The sequence below is a fragment of the Colobus angolensis genome, unplaced genomic scaffold, assembly GCF_000951035.1.
Source record: "Colobus angolensis palliatus isolate OR3802 unplaced genomic scaffold, Cang.pa_1.0 Scaffold164, whole genome shotgun sequence".
NCBI classification, from domain to species: domain Eukaryota; kingdom Metazoa; phylum Chordata; class Mammalia; order Primates; family Cercopithecidae; genus Colobus; species Colobus angolensis.
In genome coordinates, this window is record NW_012114755.1 from 3,615,785 (window position 1) to 3,640,909 (window position 25,125).

At 47.7% G+C, this 25,125-nt stretch overlaps 1 protein-coding gene across 5 annotated transcripts in view; it reads left to right on the forward strand.

Moving 5' to 3' along the window:
- Positions 1–23,805, forward strand: part of NAV2 (neuron navigator 2) — a 767,943-nt gene extending 744,138 nt beyond the window's left edge. For 4 of the 5 annotated variants that reach the window (XM_011937488.1, XM_011937486.1, XM_011937487.1 and 1 more), the window contains 7 exons: positions 3,343–3,578; positions 5,664–5,818; positions 6,060–6,131; positions 7,920–8,116; positions 9,627–9,745; positions 16,715–16,918; positions 20,338–23,805. In XM_011937488.1, the coding sequence (XP_011792878.1) occupies positions 3,343–3,578; positions 5,664–5,818; positions 6,060–6,131; positions 7,920–8,116; positions 9,627–9,745; positions 16,715–16,918; positions 20,338–20,463 (1,109 nt within the window). In that variant the 3' untranslated portion in view covers positions 20,464–23,805. The remainder of the gene's footprint in view (positions 1–3,342; positions 3,579–5,663; positions 5,819–6,059; positions 6,132–7,919; positions 8,117–9,626; positions 9,746–16,714; positions 16,919–20,337) is intronic. The other variant, XM_011937485.1, reaches the window with a different exon arrangement.
- The last annotated feature ends 1,320 nt before the right edge of the window (positions 23,806–25,125 follow it).

Below are 25,125 nucleotides of genomic sequence, written 5' to 3' on the forward strand. Positions count from 1 at the left end.
ATTTTAGTTTATTGCTGCAATTATCTAACAAAAGATCCCATTAGCCTTATGACTCTGAGATGATGGAATCTTAATAACCCTGTTGCAACAGGGCTTTACCAATACTGATGAATTACTCTTGCCAGCAAGCTTTGGATGCAATCCCATTCTACAGATGGGAAAACCACGACTTGCTATAGGCTGCAGGAGTCACTCTGAGCATCCTGATGAAACTGCTAAAGCTTGTGCCCACGCATGGTGCTGCTAGAGCTTCTGGTTTCTCATTACCTAGCGATATTAAGCCCCAGGCCAGTGCATTCCTTAGAACTCTAGGCCCACAAAGTTCACTCAGGAAAAAAAAGCTTCACTGCCAAGCAATTCTGGGAAACTACATGGTTATCCCCATTTGTGTTTGGGGGACAGAAGTGCACTGGTACATCAAAGGCTCTGTCATTCAGTGTCCTAACTCCTGCTGTTAAAAAGGCTGTTTAGGCTGGACACGGTGGCTCACGTCTGTAATCCCAGCACTTTGGGAGGCCGAGGTGGGCGGATCACCTGAGGTTGGGAGTTCGAGACCAGCCTGACCAACATGAAGAAACCCTGTCTACTAAAAATACAAAAAATTGCCCAGGCATGGTGGCACATATCTATAATCCCAGCTACCAGAGGGGCCGAGGCAGGAGAATCCCTTGAACCTGGGAGGCAGAGGTTGCGGTGAGCCGAAATCGTGCCATTGCACTCCAGCCTGGGCAACAGGAGTGAAACTCCATCTCAAAAAAAAAAAAAAGAAGACTTTAGTCCAATCTGTCCCAAATTTATTTGATTGTAAAACCGCATCATTTCCTATGTGTTATGGATCACCTGAATATAGACTTTCATAAATACCGTACTAGGCTCATTCTTTGTGTTGTCCCATTTCTTTCTTCCCTGAAAGGCCCTCTTCTTGACTGCAGTTTTGCAGTTGTTTGATGCCAGATGTATTTCTTGGTTGGTAGAGTTTCCAGAAGCACCCCACCATTTTCCATCAGCAGGAATTAAGATCTTGCTCTGCAGGTGGCAATTGGTACATACTGCTTGAACCTCACACAGCCTTCTCCTGCTGGCAAGTGAAATGCCACAATTGTGCCCTTGGGCTGTAAGTGACAGAAACAGACTCAAAAGTAGCTATGGGTAAAAAGGAAATGTATGGGCTCATGGCCCTGGGCAATCCAGGAGCATACCTCAAGCACAGCTGGATCCAGGTGCTCAGACAGTGAATCAGGACAAGGCCTGCCTCAGCGTTGCCGGTCACGGCTGTGCTTATTTATTGAATTCTTTGCACGTGGTTGATGAAAGGGCCCCTGGTAGCCCAATTCCTTCTTCTAGCTTAGGAACCTGAAGGAAAGAGGGATTTTGGGGAAAATGTAACAGATAATTCCTAGGGATGACTCTGGCCCACTATAAGTCAAATGCCTGTCACTGAATTGGTCATTGTGACTAGGGAGAGGATTTGTCCGAGCCTGCTCACAAGCCTATCCCTTTGGGTGGATGGAGGAGCTGGATTGGTTCCATTTGAACCACCAGGAATGAGCTCCCCATGGGAAAGAAGAGTTCTGCCATGAGGGGAAGCAGGAAGGAGTACCAGACACACTGGAACGATCGTCCTCAACAAGAACCCTTTCAGGAGAGCCTTTTATGTCCTGGGTTCAAATTGCATTTCATCCCTCCTGTCAAGTGTGCCTTGTTCACTTGCTGGTTTTACAGGTGAGCATTACAAAGGACTGAGGGGTAAAAGGAATGGCCTATTGCTGAGACCAGGCCAAGCCTCTCTAGAAAGTAACAAGACTACCTGCCTCTAGTGGAGCGTGCCACCCCTCTGCAGACCCTCATCCGTTGCTGCTGTCAACACATCAAGTTTCAGCACCTCAAGGGATCAGCTCGGTTTATTTTTCAGTGATACCTGACTCTTCTCTTTCCTAGAGTACTTAAAACTTATGACTTCAAGGCACTAAAAACCACTCAAAGATTTGAGCTGAAAGAGTTGTCTGAGCTGCAGTGATTCACTTCAGTGGTACCAGGGGAAGGGGGTTCGACTTTGCATTTCCTAAAGTGAGCTCATTGGCAAAATAGTCACTCCCTGTGGGGTTTATGGCAGAAGACTGAACTAGAGCAGTATATATATACAGGGAGGGTGTTCTAGTGGTTTTTTTCCTGTGTTTATTAATATTAAATTTAGAGACCCTACACCCCATACTTTGCATTGAGGTTTGAGCAAGTGTACGCTACATCAAGCTCAGTAGCAGGAAAATGTTAGGCTTGTCCCTAGCAGATAAGGTATCTGGGGGCCTTTGTCATGTTCATTCTGGAAGAGTCACTGCATTTAGGGGTTACGTGATTTGGGGAAGACTGGAAACAAACATATAGATGCTTTGGGGGTATCTGCTAGCAGTGACTGAGTATGTAGAAGGAATTTGCTATTACAAAATAGTAAATACTCTTCAGTTTACTTTTCATTAATTCTGCTGGTTTCTTGAGAGTAGCTTTTAAACAATGACCTGAGGTTCTGGACAGCCAACCTTGGATGGATCTTCTCTTAGAGACAGTATCCAAAAGATGCCTCTTGTGAAGCCAACCACCTTGATTGATGACGTTGTCCCAGATAGGAAAGGGAAAGGATAAGTTTCCACTTGATGTTGTTGAGGACCAAGAGTCCCAGCTAACAACATTTCAGGCTTTCAGGCTAGGTCTGCCAGTATTCACATTCCAGAATCAAATGATCCCGCCTTGCATTCTTCTTCCTTTTAAAGATAAAAGTACTGTTGCCTTCATGGCACGTCTTAGTGTGGATAGCAGTGGTACCTGGCATGTGGGAGGGAGCAGGGTGAAGAGGCAACCTCAGGGTTGTGATAGACAGGACTCAGGTTTGGTTTGGGCAGATGCCATAGGTATAGTATACATAGCATATGTATAGTAAATATATATATATGTGTATATATATGTGTGCGTGTGTGTGTATAGTAGAGGTGTGCATGTGTGTGTGTAGTAAGTATAGTAAATCCAGACAGGCAAATAGAGCCCAGAGCATTATGAATTCTGCAGAGGACAGATGGGGACTGAGAGCCCAAATGTTCAAGGTGAGTTTGAGTCTAGGAAGTTAGCCAAGACAGGAGACAGAAGCACGTGGCATTGATGAACAGGGAGGTGACTTCCTAGAGCAGCAGCACTTTGCTGTCAGCTTCCAGTGTCCCTGGGTGTGCAGGAATCTCAGGTGAGTAGACTGCGAGGAAAGGAATAACCTCAGGTCTTGGCAGTCCCAGTTAGGCAAGCACAGAGAGCCACCTTTTCTACAGGACTTCAGACGCTTCCTGTCTCTCCCAAATGCAGGGCTCGCAGAAAACAGCCTGGACTCACTGGTGTTTGAGTCCTTGATTCCCAAGCCCATCCTGCAGCGCTACGTCTCCCTCCTGATAGAGCACCGTCGGATCATTCTTTCTGGCCCCAGCGGCACTGGGAAAACCTACCTGGCCAACCGGCTGTCTGAGTATATGGTGCTTCGAGAGGGACGGGAGTTGACAGACGGGGTTATTGCCACTTTTAACGTGGACCATAAGTCCAGCAAGGTGAGGAGGTCATTCTGAATCTGCTGTGTTTTTTGACCCTTTTGAAACCGATGATATCATCAGGCTAGTGCCAGATAGGAAAACATCTTTTCCTATCAGCTCTCCTTGGGTGGTTTTAGAAAGCCCAGTGAAGGAGATCCAGAGGGCACTAGCAGAAAGGAAGGCTCCACTCCGATCATCCCAGTAGGAAGTTCCACCTGTGGTTAAGCCGATCGAGCTCATTTATGATGCTCAGTCCTGGTAGTTCTTTAATGTTATGCAAGATACATCTGTTGCAGTTTACCAAGAAGTTATCATGTGTGTACTGGGTGTTACTGATTTTCCAAAATAAAATATTTTTGGAACAATAATGACAACACCATTAACAAAAATAACAATAATAAAAACAATAGAAACCCACATTTATGGACTGCTTGCCCCATCGGCAGCAAACACCTTCTCACAGCAATACCTTCAAGGGAGTAGTTGTCACCATCCCCATTTTGCAGAGAAGGAAACAGAGGCTTAAAGTAGACTGGTCCTGTGCCTAAGACCACTCAGATTGTACTAAGTGGTAGAACTGAAGCTCGAGTCAAAGTCTTGGACTCTAGAGCCCTGTGGCCAGCATATAGTTTGGATCCTGCTTCACAGTGAGCAATGGAAACCAGTTTGAATGGAGCCCAGCTGAGAGTTGGAAAGTGCTTTCTCAGACCTGTTCATTCATGCATTAGTGAGCACTGATGGATAATTGACTCTAGCTGGCCCTGTGCAGAGGGGCCTGAGGATCAAAGGTGGATTGGAAATGACTCCTTGGCCTTAAGGATCACCTTGTATGCTTGAAGACACAGGTTCCCAGACCTCTCTTGATGATCTGTTTCACTAGGTTGTTTGAGGCTGGGCATCTGCACCATCTACAAGCTCCCCAAGTAACTTGATGTAGGTGCAGGACAAGAGAGACATACCCAGAGCCCTTCTGTTGAGAGCCTTTGTGTGAGTTAGGGAACTTCTCCTGGGACCAGTAAGTGAGGGCTCTGCAGGCATGAGGAGATCATGGTGAAGAGGGACTAAAAGAACTAGTCACTTTAAAAGGTGGGCTTTTTCTACTGCTAACAAGTCACATTTTGACTTAAAATGGAGGCCCAGGGTGGGTGGGTGTTGGTAGAAGAGGGAGAAGATGTTAGCCCCTGAGCAAGCGGGCTCGCATCTAAGACAGGCCAGTGTGGTGAAGATACTGACTGGAGCAGGAACCCAGGTCTGACCCATGCCCACTGCTTACCCACTGTGCACTCTCAGGCCAGGCACCTGATCATACCATGCCTCAGCTTCTCCATCTGTAAAATGGAGGTAATCATACTACTCACCTTCTAAGTTACTGTGGGACTACAGAAGTTCCTGTGTGTAAGGCTCTTAAAGCCCTGCCTGGCTCTAAGTGATGCCAGCTATCATTATGATGACAGTAATGGCAGGCAGCCATGCTAGGTTCTCTGCCAGCTCCTTACCTTGCCATTTCAGCCTTTTCCACAGATGCACCATTATTCTTCCTCTTCCATTTTGGACATGCATCCCTTACCCCAGGCATGCAGGGCTGTGTTCTAGTCCCTGCTGAGCCAATGCCCCACCCATTCTCCAAGGTTAAATCCAAAGCCTGCCCTTTCAGCAGGATTTCCCCAAGCCCGGTGCATGTAGACTCGTCTCCCCTGTGCTGTGTGTTGTGTCTGCCACAGCACTAGTCAGCATGACTTAAGTGTGTGTCTGGCTCCTCTGCTGCTCTGATGTGTAGAGGGCTTCTGTGTATGTAGCTCTCAGGCCACGTACATACAGAGCACAGTGCTGTGCTTTTACCCCAGGCTCAAGGTTTTCAGTCACCAGGTGAATACTGACTGGAAGGCAGGACCCAGTCCTAACTCATCCCATGCCCACTCTGCATCCCCTGAGCACCAAGCCAATGCCCTGTAATAGGCAGGCACCCACAATGTGTTCACAGCACAGCATCATGAAGGGCTTTCCCACCTCCACTGGCCTGGGTGAGGCAAAGACCCTGAGCAGTGTGTCTTCACTGAGTACATTCACCAACTTGTTCTCCTTCGGCCTTCCTGGCCACCATAGGAATTGCGCCAGTACCTGTCCAACCTTGCTGATCAGTGCAACAGTGAGAACAATGCTGTGGACATGCCCCTCGTCATCATCCTGGACAACCTACACCACGTGAGCTCTCTGGGCGAGATCTTCAACGGGCTGCTCAACTGCAAGTACCACAAATGGTAAAGGCTGGTTCTGGACCTCATAGCCCCCAGGAGAGAGTGCTGCCACCTTATGGGGCACTGTGTACACAGGCGGCCCAGGGCCAGTGTGGGAGTGAAGCCGTGCACACACGTAGGGTTGGGAGGGGGAGGCGGCTAGCTGTCCACTGGCCTGGAAGCACAGGGCCACGGGCCTCTGTGACCACCTTGTTCTCTAGCTTGACTTGAACTCACAGCTGTCTTTTCCTTTATTTACCCACAGCCCTTACATAATTGGCACAATGAACCAGGCTACCTCTTCGACTCCCAACCTGCAGCTTCACCATAACTTCAGGTCAGTTTTCCCTTCCCTTGTCCAGTTACTCTATGAAATCACAAAGAGGGAAGGCAAGAAGGGGCGAGTAGAGACGCCTGCGTTGAGTATGCGTTGTACGCTAGGTATTGTTAAGCATTTTTCTCAGCTTAATCCATTTAATTTTAACTTCAGCCTCAAGTAATTACATTTACCACTCTCCGTTTACAAATGGGGAAACTGAGACCCAGAGACTTAAGTGACTTGGGTGAGGTCACACACTGGTCAGTGGCAGAGTGGAACTTGCACTCAAGTCTCTGCCTCTGAGTCCTGCTGTCACAGGGTCAAAGGGGCAGCTCTGGAAGGGACTGCAGGTGACCCTGCTGCCCTCTTGTTACCAGTGACGTCTCTCTGTCCCAAGTGAACATGAGCAATGGCAGCTTTTACCTAAAATGTCTCCACCTAACTGGGCCTGTGGGCCCTCGAGTCCCAGCTACTATGACTCCCTGCCAGCTTGTCGTCCCTGCCTCGCTGCCACAGCACCATGCTGGTGCTCTCTCATGGCCAGGGTGTGGGAGGGACTGTTCTCCTCGGTTGTGCTAGGTTGTACTGCTGCCTGATTGACATCGCCAAACACCCCTTGCCCCATGTAATGAATCTCAGTTGACTTCACCTCTCCTGCCTGGGTCCTTAGAGGTGGATGTGAAGCTGTCTCCTGGGCTGGGACCCCCGGCTTATTTCCACTGGCCATTCTGCGGGCATCTCTGAGGGAGAAATATTGAAAGTGGGTCTGAATGTAATTACCAGAGAAATGTTGACTCCTCCAGCACACTGAGAGCATGGCTCACCCTGCATTTAGGCTGCCCTGGTCTTGTTCATGCTTTCTCCTAACTATCCCTCAAGTCCATCGTCCTCCTCTTCCCCCCATCACTGCCCCATCATCACCCAGCACACCATTGCCATCACCTAGTCAGTACGTCTGCTTGCAGCCTCCCCTCTGCACCCTGTAGCCAATCCTCTGCACTGTGGCAGCCAGACCAGAGTGAACATTCTGGAGTGCACATCTGACCATAGAACTCTCATGCTTAAAGTCCTTTAGTAGCTCCAGCTCCCTATGGCCTGCAGAATGAAATCCAGACTCTGTGGGTTGGCAGGTCAAGTCTGAACTTCAGTCACACTAAACTTCTGGTAGTTTCTCCAAACACCCATGCCTTTGCGAAGGCTGCAGCATCACCCCACTCCTGACCCTAACACCTGCTCCTGCCTTTCCTTATGTTGCTGCCCATTAACTGTCCAGTCTCAGCCCAGATATCCCCTCCTCTCAGGAGCCTTCCCTGATTCCCTTAGGCTTCATCATATTTCATTTCTCTCTTTGCCTGTCTGCCTCCTCCACCAAACTGTGAGCTCCTGGGGACCAGGACTGTGTCTTAGTCATAGTGATAGTTCCATAGTGTAGCACAGGGCTTGACACCAAGCACAAGAGGCAGTTTATCTCAGTGGTTACAGCCTAGCTGCTGGAGCCAGGCTTCCTGGTTCCCATCTTAGCTCTTCAATTAACTAGCTGTTTGATCCTGGAAAAGTTACATGACCTGCCTGTTCCTTAGCATTTCTGTCTGTAAAATGGAGGTGGTGAGAATATCTATGTTAGAGGGTTGCTATGAGGAACTGTGAGTTAATACATAGTTACAATGTTTAGAACTGTTCGGTGCATGGCTAATCCAATTTGTTGCATTAGCATATATACCTTCTGTTTCTAACATGCTTTGGTTCCTGAGGTCAGCCATCATTTGGATCACTATCATCTTGAAAAATGTTTCTGAATTCCTCCAGATGGGTGCTTTGTGCCAACCACACGGAGCCTGTGAAGGGTTTCCTTGGCCGGTTCCTGAGGAGGAAGCTCATGGAAACAGAGATCAGTGGGCGGGCGCGCAATATGGAGCTGGTAAAAATCATCGACTGGATTCCCAAGGTCTGGCATCACCTCAACCGCTTCCTGGAGGCTCACAGTTCCTCGGACGTCACCATCGGTGGGTGGGAGACTGGGGTGAGGGGGCGGGCTGGCATCCTCAGGTGCCCATCCTCTGGGCCCTGGCCAGGACAGCACTTTGTAAGCACAGTCAGCAGAAGCTGGACTGTCCATAAAGATAGAAAGGGGCAGAGGGACAGTCACAGACCAGGCAGACCCCAGATTGCTAGTGGTCTGCAGAAGAGAGATGTGCCCATCCTGGCCCGATATAGAAACTGCTAGCTCACTAAAGAGCTCCCACCTCAAGGTTCCCCCGAGCTGAAGCTACCCTCAGGATTGGCTTTGCTTGAAAAATGAAGTTTTACCAGCATTTCTGAAAGCTGGACATTTAGAACAGAGAAAAAAAGATCACTAACCATCCCACCATCTTGACGTAATTTTCATTATTTGAGCTAATATTTCTGTCCTTGTTCTTATATATATATATTTACGCTTTATTTAGTGGCAATCATAGCACACATATAACACGTTCCTTTTGGCCGGGCATGGTGGCTCCTGCCTGTAACCTCAGTACTTTGTGAGGCCAAGGCAGATGGATCATCTCAGGTTAAGAGTTCGAGACCAGCCTGGCCAACGTGATGAAACTGCATCTCTACTCTAAAAATAAAAAAAAATTAGCTGGGTGTGGTGGCATGCACCTGTAATCCCAGCTACTCAAGAGGCTGAGGCAGGAGAATCGCGTGAACCCAGGAGGCAGAAGCTGCAGTGAGCCGAGATCGCGCCATTGCATTCCAGTCTGGGGAACAGAGCCAGACTCCAAAAAAAAAAATCCTTTTTCATTTAGCACTATCTCGTGAGCATTCTCTGTTGCTACTCAGTTGTTGTTTTTTTGTTTTTGTTTTTTGAGACAGAGTTTCGCTCTTGTTGCTCAGGCTGGAGTGCAATGGCGTCATCTCGGCTCACAGCAACCTCCGCCTCCCAGGTCCAAGTGATTCACCTGCCTCAGCCTCCTGAGTAGCTGGGATTACAGGTGCCCGCCACCACACCCGGCTAATTTTTTTGTGTTTTTTAGTAGAGAAGGGGTTTCTTCATGTTGGCTAGGCTGATCTCGAACTTCTGACCTCAGGTGATCCACCAGCCTCGGCCTCCCAAAGTGCTGGGATTACAGGCATGAGCCACCACCCCCAGCCAATTACTCAGTTTTAAAAATTATTTTTAAAGGCTACAAAATGATTAAATGCAGATGTACCCTCATTTGCTTAACTGTTTCTGTTCTTTTAGACTTGTAGTCATGGGCTTCCATTTTTAAAAATCAAGATTAGTCATGCCACAGTGAGCATCTTCCCCATCAAGCCTTTCCTGGAGGAGGGAGACCCCCAGGTGGAATCAGGGATCAGAGTGTCCTTCTGTGTGCCCACCATCCAGGGCTAGTATATCTGTGTCCAGGCCTCAGCGCTGCCATCAGAACGTGCAGGGTCTCTCCTGTGAAGGGTGCTCAGACCGTGGCTTCACCTGATGCCCCATCACCCACGCCCATTTGAGTGCTAATGTATCTTCACTGTGGTCTCCAGGCCCCCGGCTCTTCCTGTCATGCCCCATCGATGTGGACGGCTCGAGAGTGTGGTTCACCGACTTGTGGAACTACTCCATTATCCCCTATCTCCTGGAAGCCGTCAGAGAAGGACTCCAGGTGAGAAGACACCCCTGCTGGCTTCCTCGAAGCTGAGGGGGACTGTTCTGGTGACCAGATGAGTTGTCTTTATCTCCTCCTCCAGGAATCTGACTGACATGGGGTGACAACCCCTCGCCTGGGAAGTCATCAGTCTAGCACAGTGTAAGGACACCTGGCTGCAAGTCCTGGCTCTGCCACCCATTAGCCCTGTGACCCCAGGCCAGCTGGTTAGCCTGTCTGTGCCTCAGAGCCCTCACTGATATTCTGCCACCAAGAGTTTGTTGCAAGGATGAAACAAAAGTGCTCAGCATCGTGAGAGCATGAGAAGTAGAACCATACACATGTGTAGTACTTCACAGTTTGCAAAATGTTCTCCTCTCTGCCTTTTGGGTTAAGCCTTGGATTAGTCGTGGAACTTGGACAGAAATTTGGTTTTTTACTCCATTTTTAAGAGAAAAAAATGAGGCTCAAAGAGAATAAATGATGTGCTTAAGGTTACAAAAGGGAAACTTGAAAGGTCTGTGATTTGAATCCATGCCTTCTGGGTCAAATTCCAGGTTCTTAGCCCTGAGGCTGGTGGCACTCTTTCCCTGACGTCAGCACCCCTACCCTCTTAGGGGCCCATAAGGCTGCCAGTTCCTCCTGCCTGGCAGCAGTTGGAAAGCATAAATTCTTTTTTTTTTTTTTTTTTTAGACAGTCTTGTTCTGTCACTCAGACTGGAGTACAGCGGCACAATCTCAGCTTACTGCAACCTCCACCTCCTGGGTTCAAGCAGTTCTCATACCTCAGCCTCCCAAGTAGCTGGGATTATAGGCATGTGCTACCAGCCCGGAAAGCACAAATTCTTACTTCTCACTTAACCCAGGGTTTAAATGGAAGCTTACCATTAATTTGGAACTCGGGATAGTTTTATTGTTGAGCCTGGAGGCAGCTCAACAAGGCTGCCTAAGAAGTTCTGTAGGCTTTTAACACTCACAGTGCATAATTAGCAGACATCACGTGTGGCTGAGTAATCCAGAAACCAGTTTGGTAGCCAGGTTTCCAAGAGCTTCTTTGTTTCCTTGGTACTGGACAATGGGAGACACAAGATGCTATCGCAGGCCTGTGGAGGGCTCAGGGACCGGTGTGCACCCACAGGCACGTGTGACAAATGCAATTTAATGGCTGCAGTCAGTGTTTGTCATTTCTCTATATTGGGCTAAACTGAGAAATATTCAACTGTTTTCTGTCTATGATTAATAGCAGCAATGATGGTCTTCAGAGGCCTTCAGGACAAAGGGAGCTTGAAAAGGAAAATATTTTGCCTCTTGTGATGCATTTCATTAAACTGGAGCATACGCGTTACAAATTCAAGTCAGCATATTTAATGCAAGTGTATTGTGAAAGCAGGAAAAAAGCAAGAAATTAGGCAACCTTTGGCCAGCCCCAAATCATTAGTTAACAGTGCTCTGTCAACTGTTGCTTTCATACAAGAAGGTATGAGTGACTTTAGATCTTTGCAGTGCAATCTCCCTAGGTAGGTAAAGTCACTGGCCTGGATTAAATTGACCACAATTTGGTCCTTAATCAAATGGTTTTGTTGGTACCACAGACCCAAACAACCACCCAGTCATTCCTATTTTGGGGCCAGTAAAAGCATCTCCTACCTGCTGGATTCTTGCAGTCTGTCTCATTTCAGAAGCCTCTCTCCTCTGTTCTCATTGGTGGCTTCCAGGGAGTGTGATATGCCCAGCACCTCTGGGAAACCCAAGCTGCTTAAGAAAAGCAAAGAGAATTGCAGGCGGATGAGGTGGACTGTTTGCCCCTGATTCCACCTCACCTTCTCCCATTTGCTTCATCTTTGCTCTCAATATTGTCTTCTGGTATAGGAAGGGGAGTGAACCTCAGAGTCACTGGGAGGAACTCATGGGCTCTGCTGAATAAAGGCCTCCTCTGCCCTGGGAGGCATTAACCCGGAAGTAGGGAGCCTTTCTGTGCTCCAGCCTTGAGCTGCACTTGAGCAAGCCCCTCACTGGTTACCAGTGGATGGCGGTGCCAAGGCCCTGCTCCTTTGGACCGGAACCTAAAAGAAGGCTCTCTGGGCATGGCTGGAAAGGAACTCCCCTTCCCACCTAGGAGAGGTTGCTGATTTAGCTGATCATAGAGGAGCATTAGGTGTCCTTCCCAGCATGAGAAAGTGAGGCCCCAGCAATCTGGGGCAGGAAGCAGAGACGTGCTCCAATCTCAAGACTCACCAGTTCAGTGTGAGGCAGGAAAAGTCATCACTGCTTTGTGCTTTGAGGTCATTTGAAGGTTAGTCTTTCAAGAGTACACAGCTGCGAAGGGAGGCGGCCAGAGTTTGCATCCCACTAAGTGGCTCAAAAGTGAGTCACTATGCCCCAAACCTGTGACCTCGCCATCCCGATGAACCCAGGAGACCGTATAGACTCTGCGGATTCCTGGGGAAGCTTGCTGTGTTCTTCATGCCTCTGGTTTTGAAGGAACATTTGGTGATGTTTTTTGAGGGCCTGCTACTTGCCAGGCACTATTAGGGGCCTGACGTGCATGATCTCATTTAGTTCTGACAGCCCGGTGAGTCTCTTACAGATGAGGAAACCGAGGCTCACGGACGTTCTTGCCCCTTACCAAGTCCCCTCAGCAGGGTAAGATGGAGTGAGCATTGGTGCCCAGGACTAGTTGGCCCCTGGCTACTTCTGTTATTTTCAGCTATCCTGAGGACCCCCATCACTCCACTGAAAAGCCTCAGGTGGCTTGGGAAACCAAATACTGAATTTTATAGAGTAGAGTTCCCCTTATTATTTCATTTGACAAAAGGATTCCTTTATTTTTAAAAAATTAAAATTCCATACTCTCCTTTGTGTTACTTTGAGTACACGCCTACTCTAGGGTCACCTGCCCCTCACCTAACCCGGTTAAGTGGCCATGAAGTGAGCATGTTGCAGTTCCGAGTGAGTCATCCCTTGGCCCAGGTTCTAGTCTGAGAAGAGGTGGAGTCCCTCGAATGGGTTCTGACAGGGCTGCCGTGCACCAGGAGCTGGGATGCAGGGCCGCCCATGGTAGTATGGATTTGGTGGGAACATAAGGAGACCTGCTGTCTTCAGGGGATGAGGATGGCTTCCAGGCAGCCCCTCCCACAGGTACACCCATGCCGGGAGGATAAATGATATCGCCCTCTAGTGAACATAAGGTAGCACTGCAAGGGTGTGTATGTGCAGATGCACTTGTGGAACTCCTTGGAGGAGCTTCCTGAATGTGCAGCTGATGCATTCTTCTGTGACGTGCACACGCTCCCAGGAGCCCCCTGCATCCCTCAGTCAGAAGGCTCACAGTGGCCCAGGTTTTAGTTTTCAATGTCTCAGCTCCCTGTTGTCCTGCTCCCATTTTTCCTGACCCAGTAGGGATGCCAGGTTTCTTCCCCTGCCTTAGGGAAAGTGAATGTCCTCCCCTCTGTGTCTGTCTGTCCAACTGTCTCTGCTGCTACCCTCAGGGCCTGCAGTGGAGCTGAGGCGCTTTATGATGTTTCCATTGCTTGCCGTGGTTCTTACCCAGCCATTCATCACCCAGACTTGAACATGTCCAGTGACAAGTGAGGAGGCTTGTAAAAATATTTTCTGTTCTTGCAGATGATGTTAGCGTATACCTAATGTGCATTTGTCTGATGACTCAGTCCTCAGCCCTGCTTCCCTTTGGAGCTGTCATTGGAAACACTTGCCAAAGTGTCTAAAGTCTACAGGGTAACTCAAAAGATCTCTCTGTGCCTAGGGCAGGCCTGGTTCCTGCAGGGAACAGGAACAGTGCAGGGTGAGTGCGGGGCCATTTATCAGATTATCCAGCCTGCTCTGAAACCCCAGACAGGTCTCCTGTCTCTTGGCCTTGGGTTCTCCATCTATAAATTGACAAGTTTGGACTAGAAAAGTGTTTTTTTAGGCTGGTTTCTAAGAAGCCCCCAATATACTCAGTTGAGGACCAGAGATGAAGAGCAAATGTTTGAAAACCACGGTGCCAGGTAATCTCTGAGGACAGGTTCAGCTCCAGGAGTTCTAGCCTCTGTGATTCTGCAGCCCTGAGCATGTCCTCATCCAGGCTGTAGGGTGGAGACAGAAGCAGTAGCCGTCACAGAAGCAGTAGCTGTGAGGGTTTGGTTCAGCCTCATGTGAGGTCTGGCTTGAGAAATGCAGCCCAGTTTCCACAGGGAAAGACCTCAGAGGGAGAAACTTCTCAAAACTGCATTAATGGTTCTAGTCTGGAGCAGCCTTCTTCTGCTCCAAATATCCTACTTTTGTGTTCTCTTCTGCCCTGAGACACATGCCCATGTACACACAAATGCATGCCCCTCACACGATTCCTTCCTGCTCACGCAATAATTGCCTTTCAAATGCCAGAGTGAGTTCCTAGGCCTGAGACTCACTCCTGCCCCAGGTTAAGGAAGACTTAGCAACAGACTGGGCCAGAACATGGGACGGGAGGAGTGCTGGTGTCTGGGAAGGCAATGAGTCATAGGAGGCTGCGTGACTTAAGCAGAGGGGGTGATATCCACAAATGCAGAGAGATGGGCCTGTCTGAGAAGGGGCAGGGTGGGCAGCTTCCCTGACAGAAATCATACCTAGAGGTCCCAGTTGGCACAGACGGTCAAGGGAGCATGGGCACCACTGGCGGGGACAATGAGCCCAGCAGGCTGACACACTGATATCTGGCCAACAGCCTGCTCCGCGTCTCCCTGCTCTGGGTCTGGCTGAGTCACGTGACTCTAACTGATAGAGTTGTTCCAGGTGGTGTCAGTCAGGAGGGGTGGAGAGGATAAAGGCCTGGCAAAGGAAGTTGAAGTTCTAGCTTCAAATCGGGCCCGCCCAACAACCTTTCTCAGTAGGCTCTGCTCTTTGGGCCTTGATTGGCCCATCTGGTAAATGAGGGGGTGGGGCTAGGTGGCCCCAGCTCCTTCCCCTTGGAAAGAAGTGGTTTTGTTGGTTCAGAGCCCAGCTTTGCACTGTTGTCAGCACCTTGCTCTCTGTACCCTCTCCTCTGCAGGATTCCCAGGAGGGCAGGGGGAGCAGACAGACAGCCAGCCATGGCCACCCTAGAGACACACTGCAGCCATGGTGGCCCACAGGACCCTTTAGTCTCTGTGCCTCAAGGCCCCCTGCAGAGTCCTCTTTGCAGAACTACAGGCGACGCTGCCCTGGCTGTGAGCATGTCCTGCCACATGGACCAAGTGGGCCAAACTAGTGGGCCGTGGAATTGAACACACTTAGTTTCCAGTTCTGGCTTCTCTCCTGCCTGGGCCTGTTTCCTCATCTGTAAATCACGGGCAGTAGTACTTCCTCTTGGAGTTGCCCGGTGGTTAAGCAAGGTATTTGTAAAGCATTTCTCACAGTACCTGGCGCACAGTCAGCTGCAAGATGTGGTGGTGTTAAAGGAGAAAGATATAAAGCCTACACCTAGCTGTGTAATATGCAGAGTCTCACATCGGGAAGGGGTCCAGTCTATGTTTCTGTTCTTTAAGGAATGTGTGTATTTCTTGAAATTGCTAGTAATGGTCACTAAAATCATTTTACCATTAGATAATTGAGGATTAACAAAAGGAGCTTGGAGGCATGGTGTTGATCTTACTATAAAATTAAGTGATAATATAGTTTACTGTTTTAAGAGCCAATTAGCTATAATGGAATTTTGAGACACACATGACAAGGGAGAAGTCCTCATAATTTCACTGCCTATGTGCAGCCTCTTTTAGCAATTTGCTGCTTTGAAAAGGAGAAGTGCTTCTATATAGGGGCTGTGAGAGTCAGACCCATTTCAAGAAATGGGGTTTTATTGAGCCAGGACCAGCCCAGCACAGTGCCTCACACCTATAATCCCAGACCTTTGGAAGACCAAGGCACGAGGATTGCTTGAGCCCAGAAGTTTGAGACCAGTCTGGGCAACAGAGAGAGATCCCATCTCTTGAAAAAAAAAAATTGTTTTAAAAATTAGCCAGACATGGTGGCACGCAAGCTACTTGGGAGGCTGAGGCAGGAGGATCACTTGAGCCTGGGAGATTGAGGCCACAGGGAGAGTGATCATGCCACTGTACTCCAGCCTGAGCAACATTGCACAACCTTGTCTCAATACAAAATAAAAATAAATATTGAGCCAGGGCCATTGTGACCTCTGCCTGCAGTGTTGATGTCCAGCGCCCAAGGTATGTAGGCGGTATTCTTTGGGTAGATGCACCCAGTGGAGTACTAGAGCTGGCTCTTAAAAGCTGGTAGCGGCCGGGCGCGGTGGCTCAAGCCTGTAATCCCAGCACTTTGGGAGGCCGAGACGGGCGGATCACGAGGTCAGGAGATCCAGACCATCCTGGCTAACACGGTGAAACCCCGTCTCTACTAAAAAAATACAAAAAACTAGCCGGGCGAGGTGGCGGGCACCTGTAGTCCCAGCTACTTGGGAGGCTGAGGCAGGAGAATGGTGTAAACCCGGGAGGCGGAGCTTGCAGTGAGCTGAGATCTGGCCACTGCACTCCAGCCTGGGCGACAGAGCGAGACTCCTTCTCAAAAAAAAAAAAAAAAAAAAAGCTGGTAGCACCTCTTTCCAACTCCACATCCAGTGACATCGTGTCAGTGGTTTGAAATCAGTCATGGTGGGATTGTACCATGGAAGTCGGCAAATGCTTCAAATCAGGTCATTGTTTTTCCCCCAGAGCCAGTTTTCCCAATTGGATTACCAAGGCTCAGAGTTTAGGGTCACACGGTGAGTCAGTGGCAGAGCTGAAACATGAACCCAGATCGCCCTGACTCCAAAGCCTGTGCTCTAGACCACTGGGTCATGCTGCCTTCAGCCTTAGCACCTCGAGCCATCTGCGTCTTGGATGACTTCCTGAGGATGGAATTCTAGAAGTGGAATTACTCCATCAGGGAAGGCATGATGCTGGGTTTGGGGAGTTTTTCAGAAGACTCCAAGAGAGATCTCGGCCACGTCCAGATTGTTCCTTCTTTGCCTGTTTTCAGCTCTATGGAAGGCGTGCCCCCTGGGAGGATCCTGCCAAGTGGGTGATGGACACATATCCATGGGCAGCCAGCCCACAACAACATGAGTGGCCTCCCCTGCTGCAGTTACGGCCTGAGGATGTCGGCTTCGACGGCTACTCCATGCCTCGGGAGGGATCGACAAGCAAGCAGGTGCCCTCCAGTGATGCTGAAGGTGATCCGCTGGTGAGTCCTCAGCTGCCAGAACAGTTCAGCATTCATTGAGCACTTACTGTGTGTTGGGTATGATGCAGGGCCTCTGGAAATACAAAGGTGACTAAACCCAGCCTTGCTTTGGAAGGCTGGACTCAAATGACTGGGCCATTTGGAAAATGACCCCAAGATTAGGGCCATTTTTGCCAATATTTTCTTCCATGGTTTTTGTTTTTCCCTAAAGACTTTTCCTCTAAAATTGTTTTCTGGTTCTAGATAAAAGGTTAAGAATTGATTTTTCCCCTTAAATGTTCTTATACCTACTGTCTCTGTACAACTCTTTGCCCTCTGATTTGGGATGCCACCTCTATTACCTACTATCCTATTACTTTGATCTCTCCTACCAATAACAGAGCAGAGGAAGAGATTACTAAGGACCAGAAGCCCAAGGCAAATGATCAGGAGAGTAGACAGGGAGAGGTTTGAGGCAGGAGGGACTCACAGAGGGGAGGGGGCCTGACTATGAGTCCCATGGTCATTGAGATGACCTCAGTCTTTAACTGTTTAAGCTTCTTGTTTATTTGGCTGTTGCTAAAACAATATAAAGGCCCTTTAGGAAGCACCCGGGCTGGGGTAGCTCACACCTGTAGTCCAAGCACTTTGGGAGGCCGAGGCAGGCAGATCACGAAGTCGGGAGATCAAGACCATCCTGGCTAACACAGTGAAACCCTGTCTCTACTAAAAATTTAAAAAAATTAGCCAGGTGTGGTGGCGTTCACCTGTAGTCCCAGCTACTTGGGAGGCTGAGGCAGGAGAATGGCGTGAATCTGGGAGGTGAGCTTGCAGTGAGCCGAGATTGTGCCACTGTACTCCAGCCTGGGCGACAGAGTGAGACACTATCTCAACAACAGCAACAACAACAACAACGACAACAAAGCACCGGGCTGGGTGCAGTGGCTCATGCCTGTAGTCCCAGTGCTTTTGGTGACTGAGTTGGGTGGATTGCTTGAGCTCATGAGCTCGAAAACAGCCTGGGCAACGTAACAAAACCTCTTCTCTACAAAAAATACAAAAATTAACCGGGCATGGTGGCACACGCCTATAGTCCCAGCTACTCAGGAGACTGAGGTGGGAGGAGGGCTTGAGCCCGGGAGGCAGGGTTTGCAGTGAGCCAAGATTGTGCCACTGCACTCCAACCTGGTTGACAGAACCAGACCTTGTCTCAGACAAACAAACAAACAAACAAACAAACAAAAGAAACACCTGGACCAATCACCGTAGCATTTCTAATTAATTGTAGTACTCTACCAATATAAGACCCATGCAAAGTCATACTGCTAAATTAGACCTAACAAGTCAAAAGCCCAATAAAATACAGAGGAAGCAAATATACCAAAATGTCCTATGGTTAAAGGACTATTATCATGCCTTAAATTTAGGCCCAAGCTTTCTTGGCAGGCATAGCTAAAAGAAAACATAACAGAGAATATTATTTGTGTTACCTAAAAGAAAATATAAGAGATATAGCAGGATTAAAAGACAACTGATTTACTATTCTGTTCCTAGCAGCTAATTAAGTCCCTAGATGATGATGATGATGATAATAATAGGCAATTCAGGTTGTCTGCCATCCTGCTGTTTGGTGGGATGTAGCTGTAGTTCTGTTGAAGATTTTAGTGGGAACTGTATTTTTTAAGGATTTATTATTTGTATTGCCATGTACAACCTAGTTTGCAATATTTATAACAGTAGTCTTACAAAGGAAAGAGGCATACTTTAAACAGCCATTTGCAATGTTAACCATTGCCGAAAGCCAAGGTCACGGAGGTATTTTTGCGGAAGCAAACTCATGAGGTCTTAACTTACATAGAAAATAGAATTTAGTATATCTAGAGGAAAGAATGGCCAGCCTATCCCTAAACAATCTTTTCTGAGCCAGTAACATTTGTATCACTGGTTGGACACAGGAGGTATGTAGGAAAGACTCAGGATTCGTGGAAATCCAGAAACAGAATTCTCCTTCCAACCCCAGGCCCCCAGAAGTGAGCTGTACCAGTCCAGTCACTTCTATTATCAAGTTAGATGTTTGATATTTCTCCCAGTTCTGCTCTTTCTGCCCAGGGCCATGTGTCTCTATTATCATAGCTCTCTTATATGTTAATCCTTCTCACTCACGAGACTGAGACCTTCGTGAGAACAGGACTTATTTGTTTCTTCCAGAACATATACTGTGGACATATTGGGAGTGTTTAATGAGTGAATAAGTAATCCCAGTTGCTAAGGATTGTCCATTATACTTCAGCTCTGCCTCTTCCCTGGTTATGGCTGTGCAGATGGACACCAGATGGTGGTGCTTCTGCAGCCTGGCACATCTGGGTAGACTCTGCAAAGCATCCTGAGGGGCAGCTGGATTGTACGCCCAGCTGCACCACATCTTGGCGTTAGCTCAGGCCCCATATTCCTGACTTACTTGCTATATAAAATATACAATACATACACACAATTTACAGTTATAAATAAAAGTAGCTTTTATTCCCTCTCCCCACTCCCAAACAAGTGACCCGTAGAATGTAAACAAGGGCAGATTCAAGAACACTGTCGCTCAACTCTTTTCTTTAAGTTACATGGTGATGACAACAGATGACATTTATTAAGCACTTACTATATGCCAGGCCATCCCCTCTTCTAAGGGTTTAATACACATTATATCATTGTGTTGCCTACTTCAACCCTATGAGAAGTGTTGCCATTCTCCCCATTCCATAGATGACGAACTGGTGGCTCAGATACCTTAGGTAACTTGCCCAGAGATTCCTGAACCACAAGCGAAGGCTCTTTGCACTCGGACGCTTTGCTTGTAACTGGCACTTCCCCTCACCTCCCTGCCAAGGCTTCCACAGGAGCTGAAGCACAGTTGGCTCCAGTCTGACCTGGCCAGAGCAAGGAAAAGAGACAGGTTTGATGCCTGTCGAAGTGGGAGGGGGTCCGTGTGCTTCAGATGTTGGTGACGCTGATGCCAAGTGCCAGGAGCCGGGACACTCAGCCACACCTTCTTCCAGGCCGAGGGCTATGCCTGAAAGGTGTGCCCCTCCTAAATAAAAACTAAATACAATATGTATAGAGAGCATCATTTTGTTTTCAGTGCTCTACATATATGAACTGAATCCACTCCATAACATCATAGGGCAGGTACTATTATTATTCACATTTGACCAGTAAAGAAACAAGTATGAAGAGGTTAAGTAACATGTTCAAAGTCATGCAGCTAGTAATTGGTGAAGTTGGGATTTGAATCCTGGAAGCCTGGCCCAAAGTCCATGTTCTCGTCCACTGCCTCCACTGTGGGCTGTTATCCCAGGTGAGTCTGGAGGAGGTGGCATGACCTTCTAGGAGTCCAGGGTGGGCAGCCAACTAGACAGAAAGTAGCTCATGCTTCCCCGCTCTTCCCCTAGATGAACATGCTGATGAGGCTGCAGGAGGCAGCCAACTACTCCAGCCCCCAGAGCTATGACAGCGACTCCAACAGTAACAGCCATCACGATGACATCTTGGACTCCTCTTTGGAGTCCACTCTGTGACAGGGGCGCGGAGCCCAGCGCCCTCCTCTTCTCCTCGCCCGTTCCACCTGCATCCCCAACATCATCCTGAAGTTGACTTCCTGAGCCAGCCCCAAGCCGCAGCCCTAAAGCTGCGGGAACACCGAGACCCCTCATCCTTCAGCCTCGACCTGGGTGCAGGCATCCTGGGCCAGCTGCCTGCGGACCGCTTCCTTCCACAGCGAGAACTGCACTACCTTCGGTTGTACTTTAATTATTGTTTTGCCTTGTTGCTGTGACCTCCCTAAGACACTGAAGATACTTCTCGGGAAAGGATCATCGCCGTTGAAATGAAAAGAGAGACAAAAAAAAAAAAAAAATAGAACCCACATGAAGCTCTGAAACCAAACAGCATCCTGACATGAGCTTCCCAGAGACAGAAGAGACTGGAGCAAAGTTGGAAACATAGAGAAGCACGGCTTCCCCTCAGCACAGACCCTCCAGACTGGGTTTCAGAGCCACACCACCCACCCTCCCGCACAGCCGGCCACAGGGAGAACTGGTGCTAACCAGGGTGCTTGCTTTGGTCACGTTCAACGCACTACAGAGCTACGACACAGGGAAACCTTAGGAGAAAATAAACCATGCTTTCATGTTTTTTAAATGGTGCTTTCCTTACTCGAGAGGTATTTTGCCTGTTCCAATCCAACCACCCCATTCAGGTCCATCAGCCTCCGATTAATCCGTGAGAGAGTGAAGGAGTGAGAGTGTGAGCGAGTGGATGTGGCTGTCAGGGCAGAACGGCATGCGTCTGTTTCCTTCTGATATATGAATGAATCAGGTGGTGTTTTTTTTTTTTGTTTTGTTTTTTTGTTTTTTTCTGCAAACACTGTGTATAGTGAGACTTGTTCTGCTTTGGAGAACAGATAACCTTTTGAAAATGAGGTTGAGTTTCTTCCTTTCTGATGCATTGATTTTTGAAGATTTCTTCCCCCCTTCCCCTCTTGGTCAGAATCAATCCTTTGGTGAAAGTAAGAACCGCAGGAGTTGAGTTTCGGTTTGGTCCTGCTCAGTTTTGGTTTTTAGTTGTCCATCCTCACAGTCCTACACACTCGCCTCCTCCTGCTAGGGCTGGGGATATCTGTGTCCTTGAAAATGGATGAGGACCCAGTCCTCGACATGTGGGTGAGCCATGGACCTTGCCTTCCCTTCTCATCCTCGAGCGTTTAGAACACACACCAACACCTCCAGCGCCCCCCGCCCCAGCTTCCGGTGGAGTGATGAGGTCACCCCGCAAAAGACTTGCACTTTCCTCAGAACCAACATGACGCAGCTCAACAAGGGTGAGGGTCACGCCCTCCCAGAAGCCCCGTCTGGACGAGCCTTGCCTGACCTCTTCGGTGCTGACCTTCCCAAAGTGATGCCTTACTGGTTTTGTACTAACTGTGTTCATTTTACATAAGTGTTGTGCCTGCCTGGGGTTTGTTTTTTTGTCACTGTTTTCCCCATTGAAACAAACAGGGCTAAAAAGTCATCTGTTCATTAGGAGAACTCAAGTTGCTGTGACTTTTCTCATCCAAAAGACTCATTCATGTGGATGCGTGACCATGAGAAAAAGAAAAAAAAAAAGATCCATTTTTTAGGTTCTTACCAGTCTCCAGCTGACAACCCAACTGGACAGGGATCTGTCTGGTACAGGAGAAGGCAAAAGTTTCTAGTCTACACGACCTTGCTGATGCTTGCTCTAATAGAAACCCAGTCTGCTGTGTCTTCAACATACTGGTATTTTCATTACAAAGTAGGATAAATTTTTGAGTTGTTTGTTTCTGTTTTATAAAGAGAATCTTTATTGGACACCAGTGAAGATGTCTCTGTTTTAATGATCAGGGTTTTTATTCCATCTTTTGCATTTCTATTTCTGAAGATTTGTCTCTTGGCATCTTTTTTTAGTTTCTGACTGTAGGAGTTTGACCCGAAAGTGCTCACTTCGTATTGGATGACACCATGTTCTTCCTCTTTGAAAAGAAAAGGGGAATGTGTCCCACTAGTGAAAGGAAAACTTTTCAACACTGTCCCTGCTTTAAACTCAGCAAACTCAGACTATTCTGCTTAGCCTTCATTAGTCATCTGGGAGTGAGTGTGTCTTGTTCTGTTTTTGTTTTTAATAAAACTTTCAAACCATATATTTAGCCTGTGACCGGGGGGGGCCAAACCTTAAGATTTCTGGTAAACCTGAAGGGTGGCCCTCCTTAGACAATTCATGTCCCAGCAATGACCCTACACTCGCGTACTGTGAATTTGGGAGGAGGTAAAGTTGACTTCTCCTCGTGGGCAGTTTTCCAATCACCTTGTGAGTAGACACCTGCCGATATTGTTTGAAACCTTTTTTTAATATGACATCCTCTCTTGTCATTCTCTTCTCCCCTCTCCCACAGACTTCCCTCCCACTGGGTCCAGGTTCAGAACCAAGACTTCTGTACCTGGTGCTGCCTGATTGGTGAACATTGACTTCAAGTAGCATAGCCCTTGTGTGACTCACAACTCAGTGTCCTTCCTAAAGTTTCGGGAAGCAGGGTTGTCTAGTATGCACATTTCTTACTTTGGTCATATTTTTACTTTAGTGCCACTCACCTTTGACAAAGTGACTTTGTACTCATTTAGGGCTCTATTGGAAATGCTTCCATTTTGCCTTGTCTACAGTTAGGGCAATTTTGAAATGTATAAATTCTATGCAACATTTATGTTGAGTTACCAATGGAAGCCAAAAGTTCTCTTCCCAAACTGCCAAGAATGATACAGGCCATAAGTGAAATGGGAATACCTTTTAAGTTTCATTAGGGGTGGGGTGGGAGTGGGACAGGAACAAGACTTGCCTAGATCTTTGTTGTATCTTGGGGACTTTTACTTTGTTGTTTGATGCTTAAACTTCAAAATTCTCTGTATTCAAATTTGATTGTGGCGAATCTACTTCAAAAAGGAAAAATAATCCAACTTTGTGGATATTAAATGGAAGATTTGCTGTTTTGAGCTAGTTGTTTCCAGTGGAGCAGTTTATGAAATATGTTCTATAAGATGTACATTTTTTCATTGTAACATAGAAATTGTAAATAATTGATTAAAGTGCTGCATTTTGATGAATTTTTTCTAGCCATTTTTAAAGAGAAAACTAGGAATTGAGTATTTTGTGTACGGTATGTCTCCATTCTCCCTCCCCTTCCTCTCCTCTCTCTCTCCTTACCTATTTAATTTTCATTTGTCATGAGGTTTTTGGATTTGCCAATGATCTGCTGGACATCATGCCCCATGTCATAGAGAAGAAAGCTGATGATTGTACCAGTCTTAAATTATTCATGATTCAATAAAATTGATGCTTATTTATTCAGATTAGTGGTTTGGCTTGTCTGTGCTAGAGCACGTCCTCATAAGAGTTTAATTTTATGCTAAGAGCAAGTCAGTCTTATCTGGATGCAGCAAATGCAGGGAAAACCCAAAACCTTTGCAAACCCATCTTGGCTAACATGCCATCCATATCCCGACTCTTCTCAGTTTCTCAGGTCTTTTTGCCACTCCTGTGGAACTTGTTAGAACTGTAGAATTTCAGATTCTCTCAGACTTTATGAATCACCAGGGATCTGGTGGATCCTCAATTTCTAACAAACTCCTAGGCAATACCAGTGCTCTAGTGCCTGGACCACACATTGAGTAGCAAGCAACATCAGCGTCCATCCAGCCCCCTAAGTCGACCCCTTGGCATGAAAAGGATTTTTTTTAATGTATTGAGTGCCTACTAATTTCCATACGCTTTCCCAAATACTCAATATAATGCAAAATGATGCCAGAGAGGTATTCTTACTCCCATTTTACAAGTGAAAAAAAACAGAAAATGATGTGCCAAGGAACCTATAGCCAAGAAGTGAGTTGGAGTTTCAGCCCCATCTTCTGACAGTCCTGCCTTGCCAGGCTGCCTTCTAATCTTGGGGGTCTCCTGCCACATCGCAGTTCACATCCGTAACAGACACAGGCAGTGGGAGGTGACCTTACATCTCAGCATTCACTTTAAATAGCAACAACAAAAAAGGCGCGGTTTGGAGTCCTGTGGGTTCACAGTGAAATTGATCCCACATGGTTGGCTCAACTGCTCACGACATAAAGTGTCTAACTCTTAACATACAACAGTGGCCCAACCAGGGAGGAGGTAAAGAATCCAGATATTTAGCATAGGCAGTTTTAATCCCTGTCAAAAAAAAAATACAGGAGGGGTAGTACAATGGTTTGACAACTAGATGTCCTGAATTCCAAAATTCCACGTCAAACATTCTACCCCACTGCTCCATGATATATTCTGAGGTTACCTAGGAAGTATGACCAGCATATATAAAGGGCACGGTGGACAGATGGCTTTTTAAAGAGAAGGGAAGGGCCAGGTGTGGTGGCGCACACCTGTATTCCCAACACTTTGGGAGGCCAAGGCAGGTGGATTACCTGAGCCCAGGAGTTTGAGACCAGCCTGGGCAACATGGCGAAACCCCGTCTCTACAAAAAATACCAAAAATTAGCCAGGCATGGTGGCACGTACCTGTAGTCCCAGCTACTCAGGAGGCCGAGGCACGAGAATTGCTTGAACCAAGGAGGCGGAGGTTGCAGTGAGCCAAGAATCGTGTCACTGTACTCCAGCCTGGGCAACAGAACGAGGCTCTGTCAATA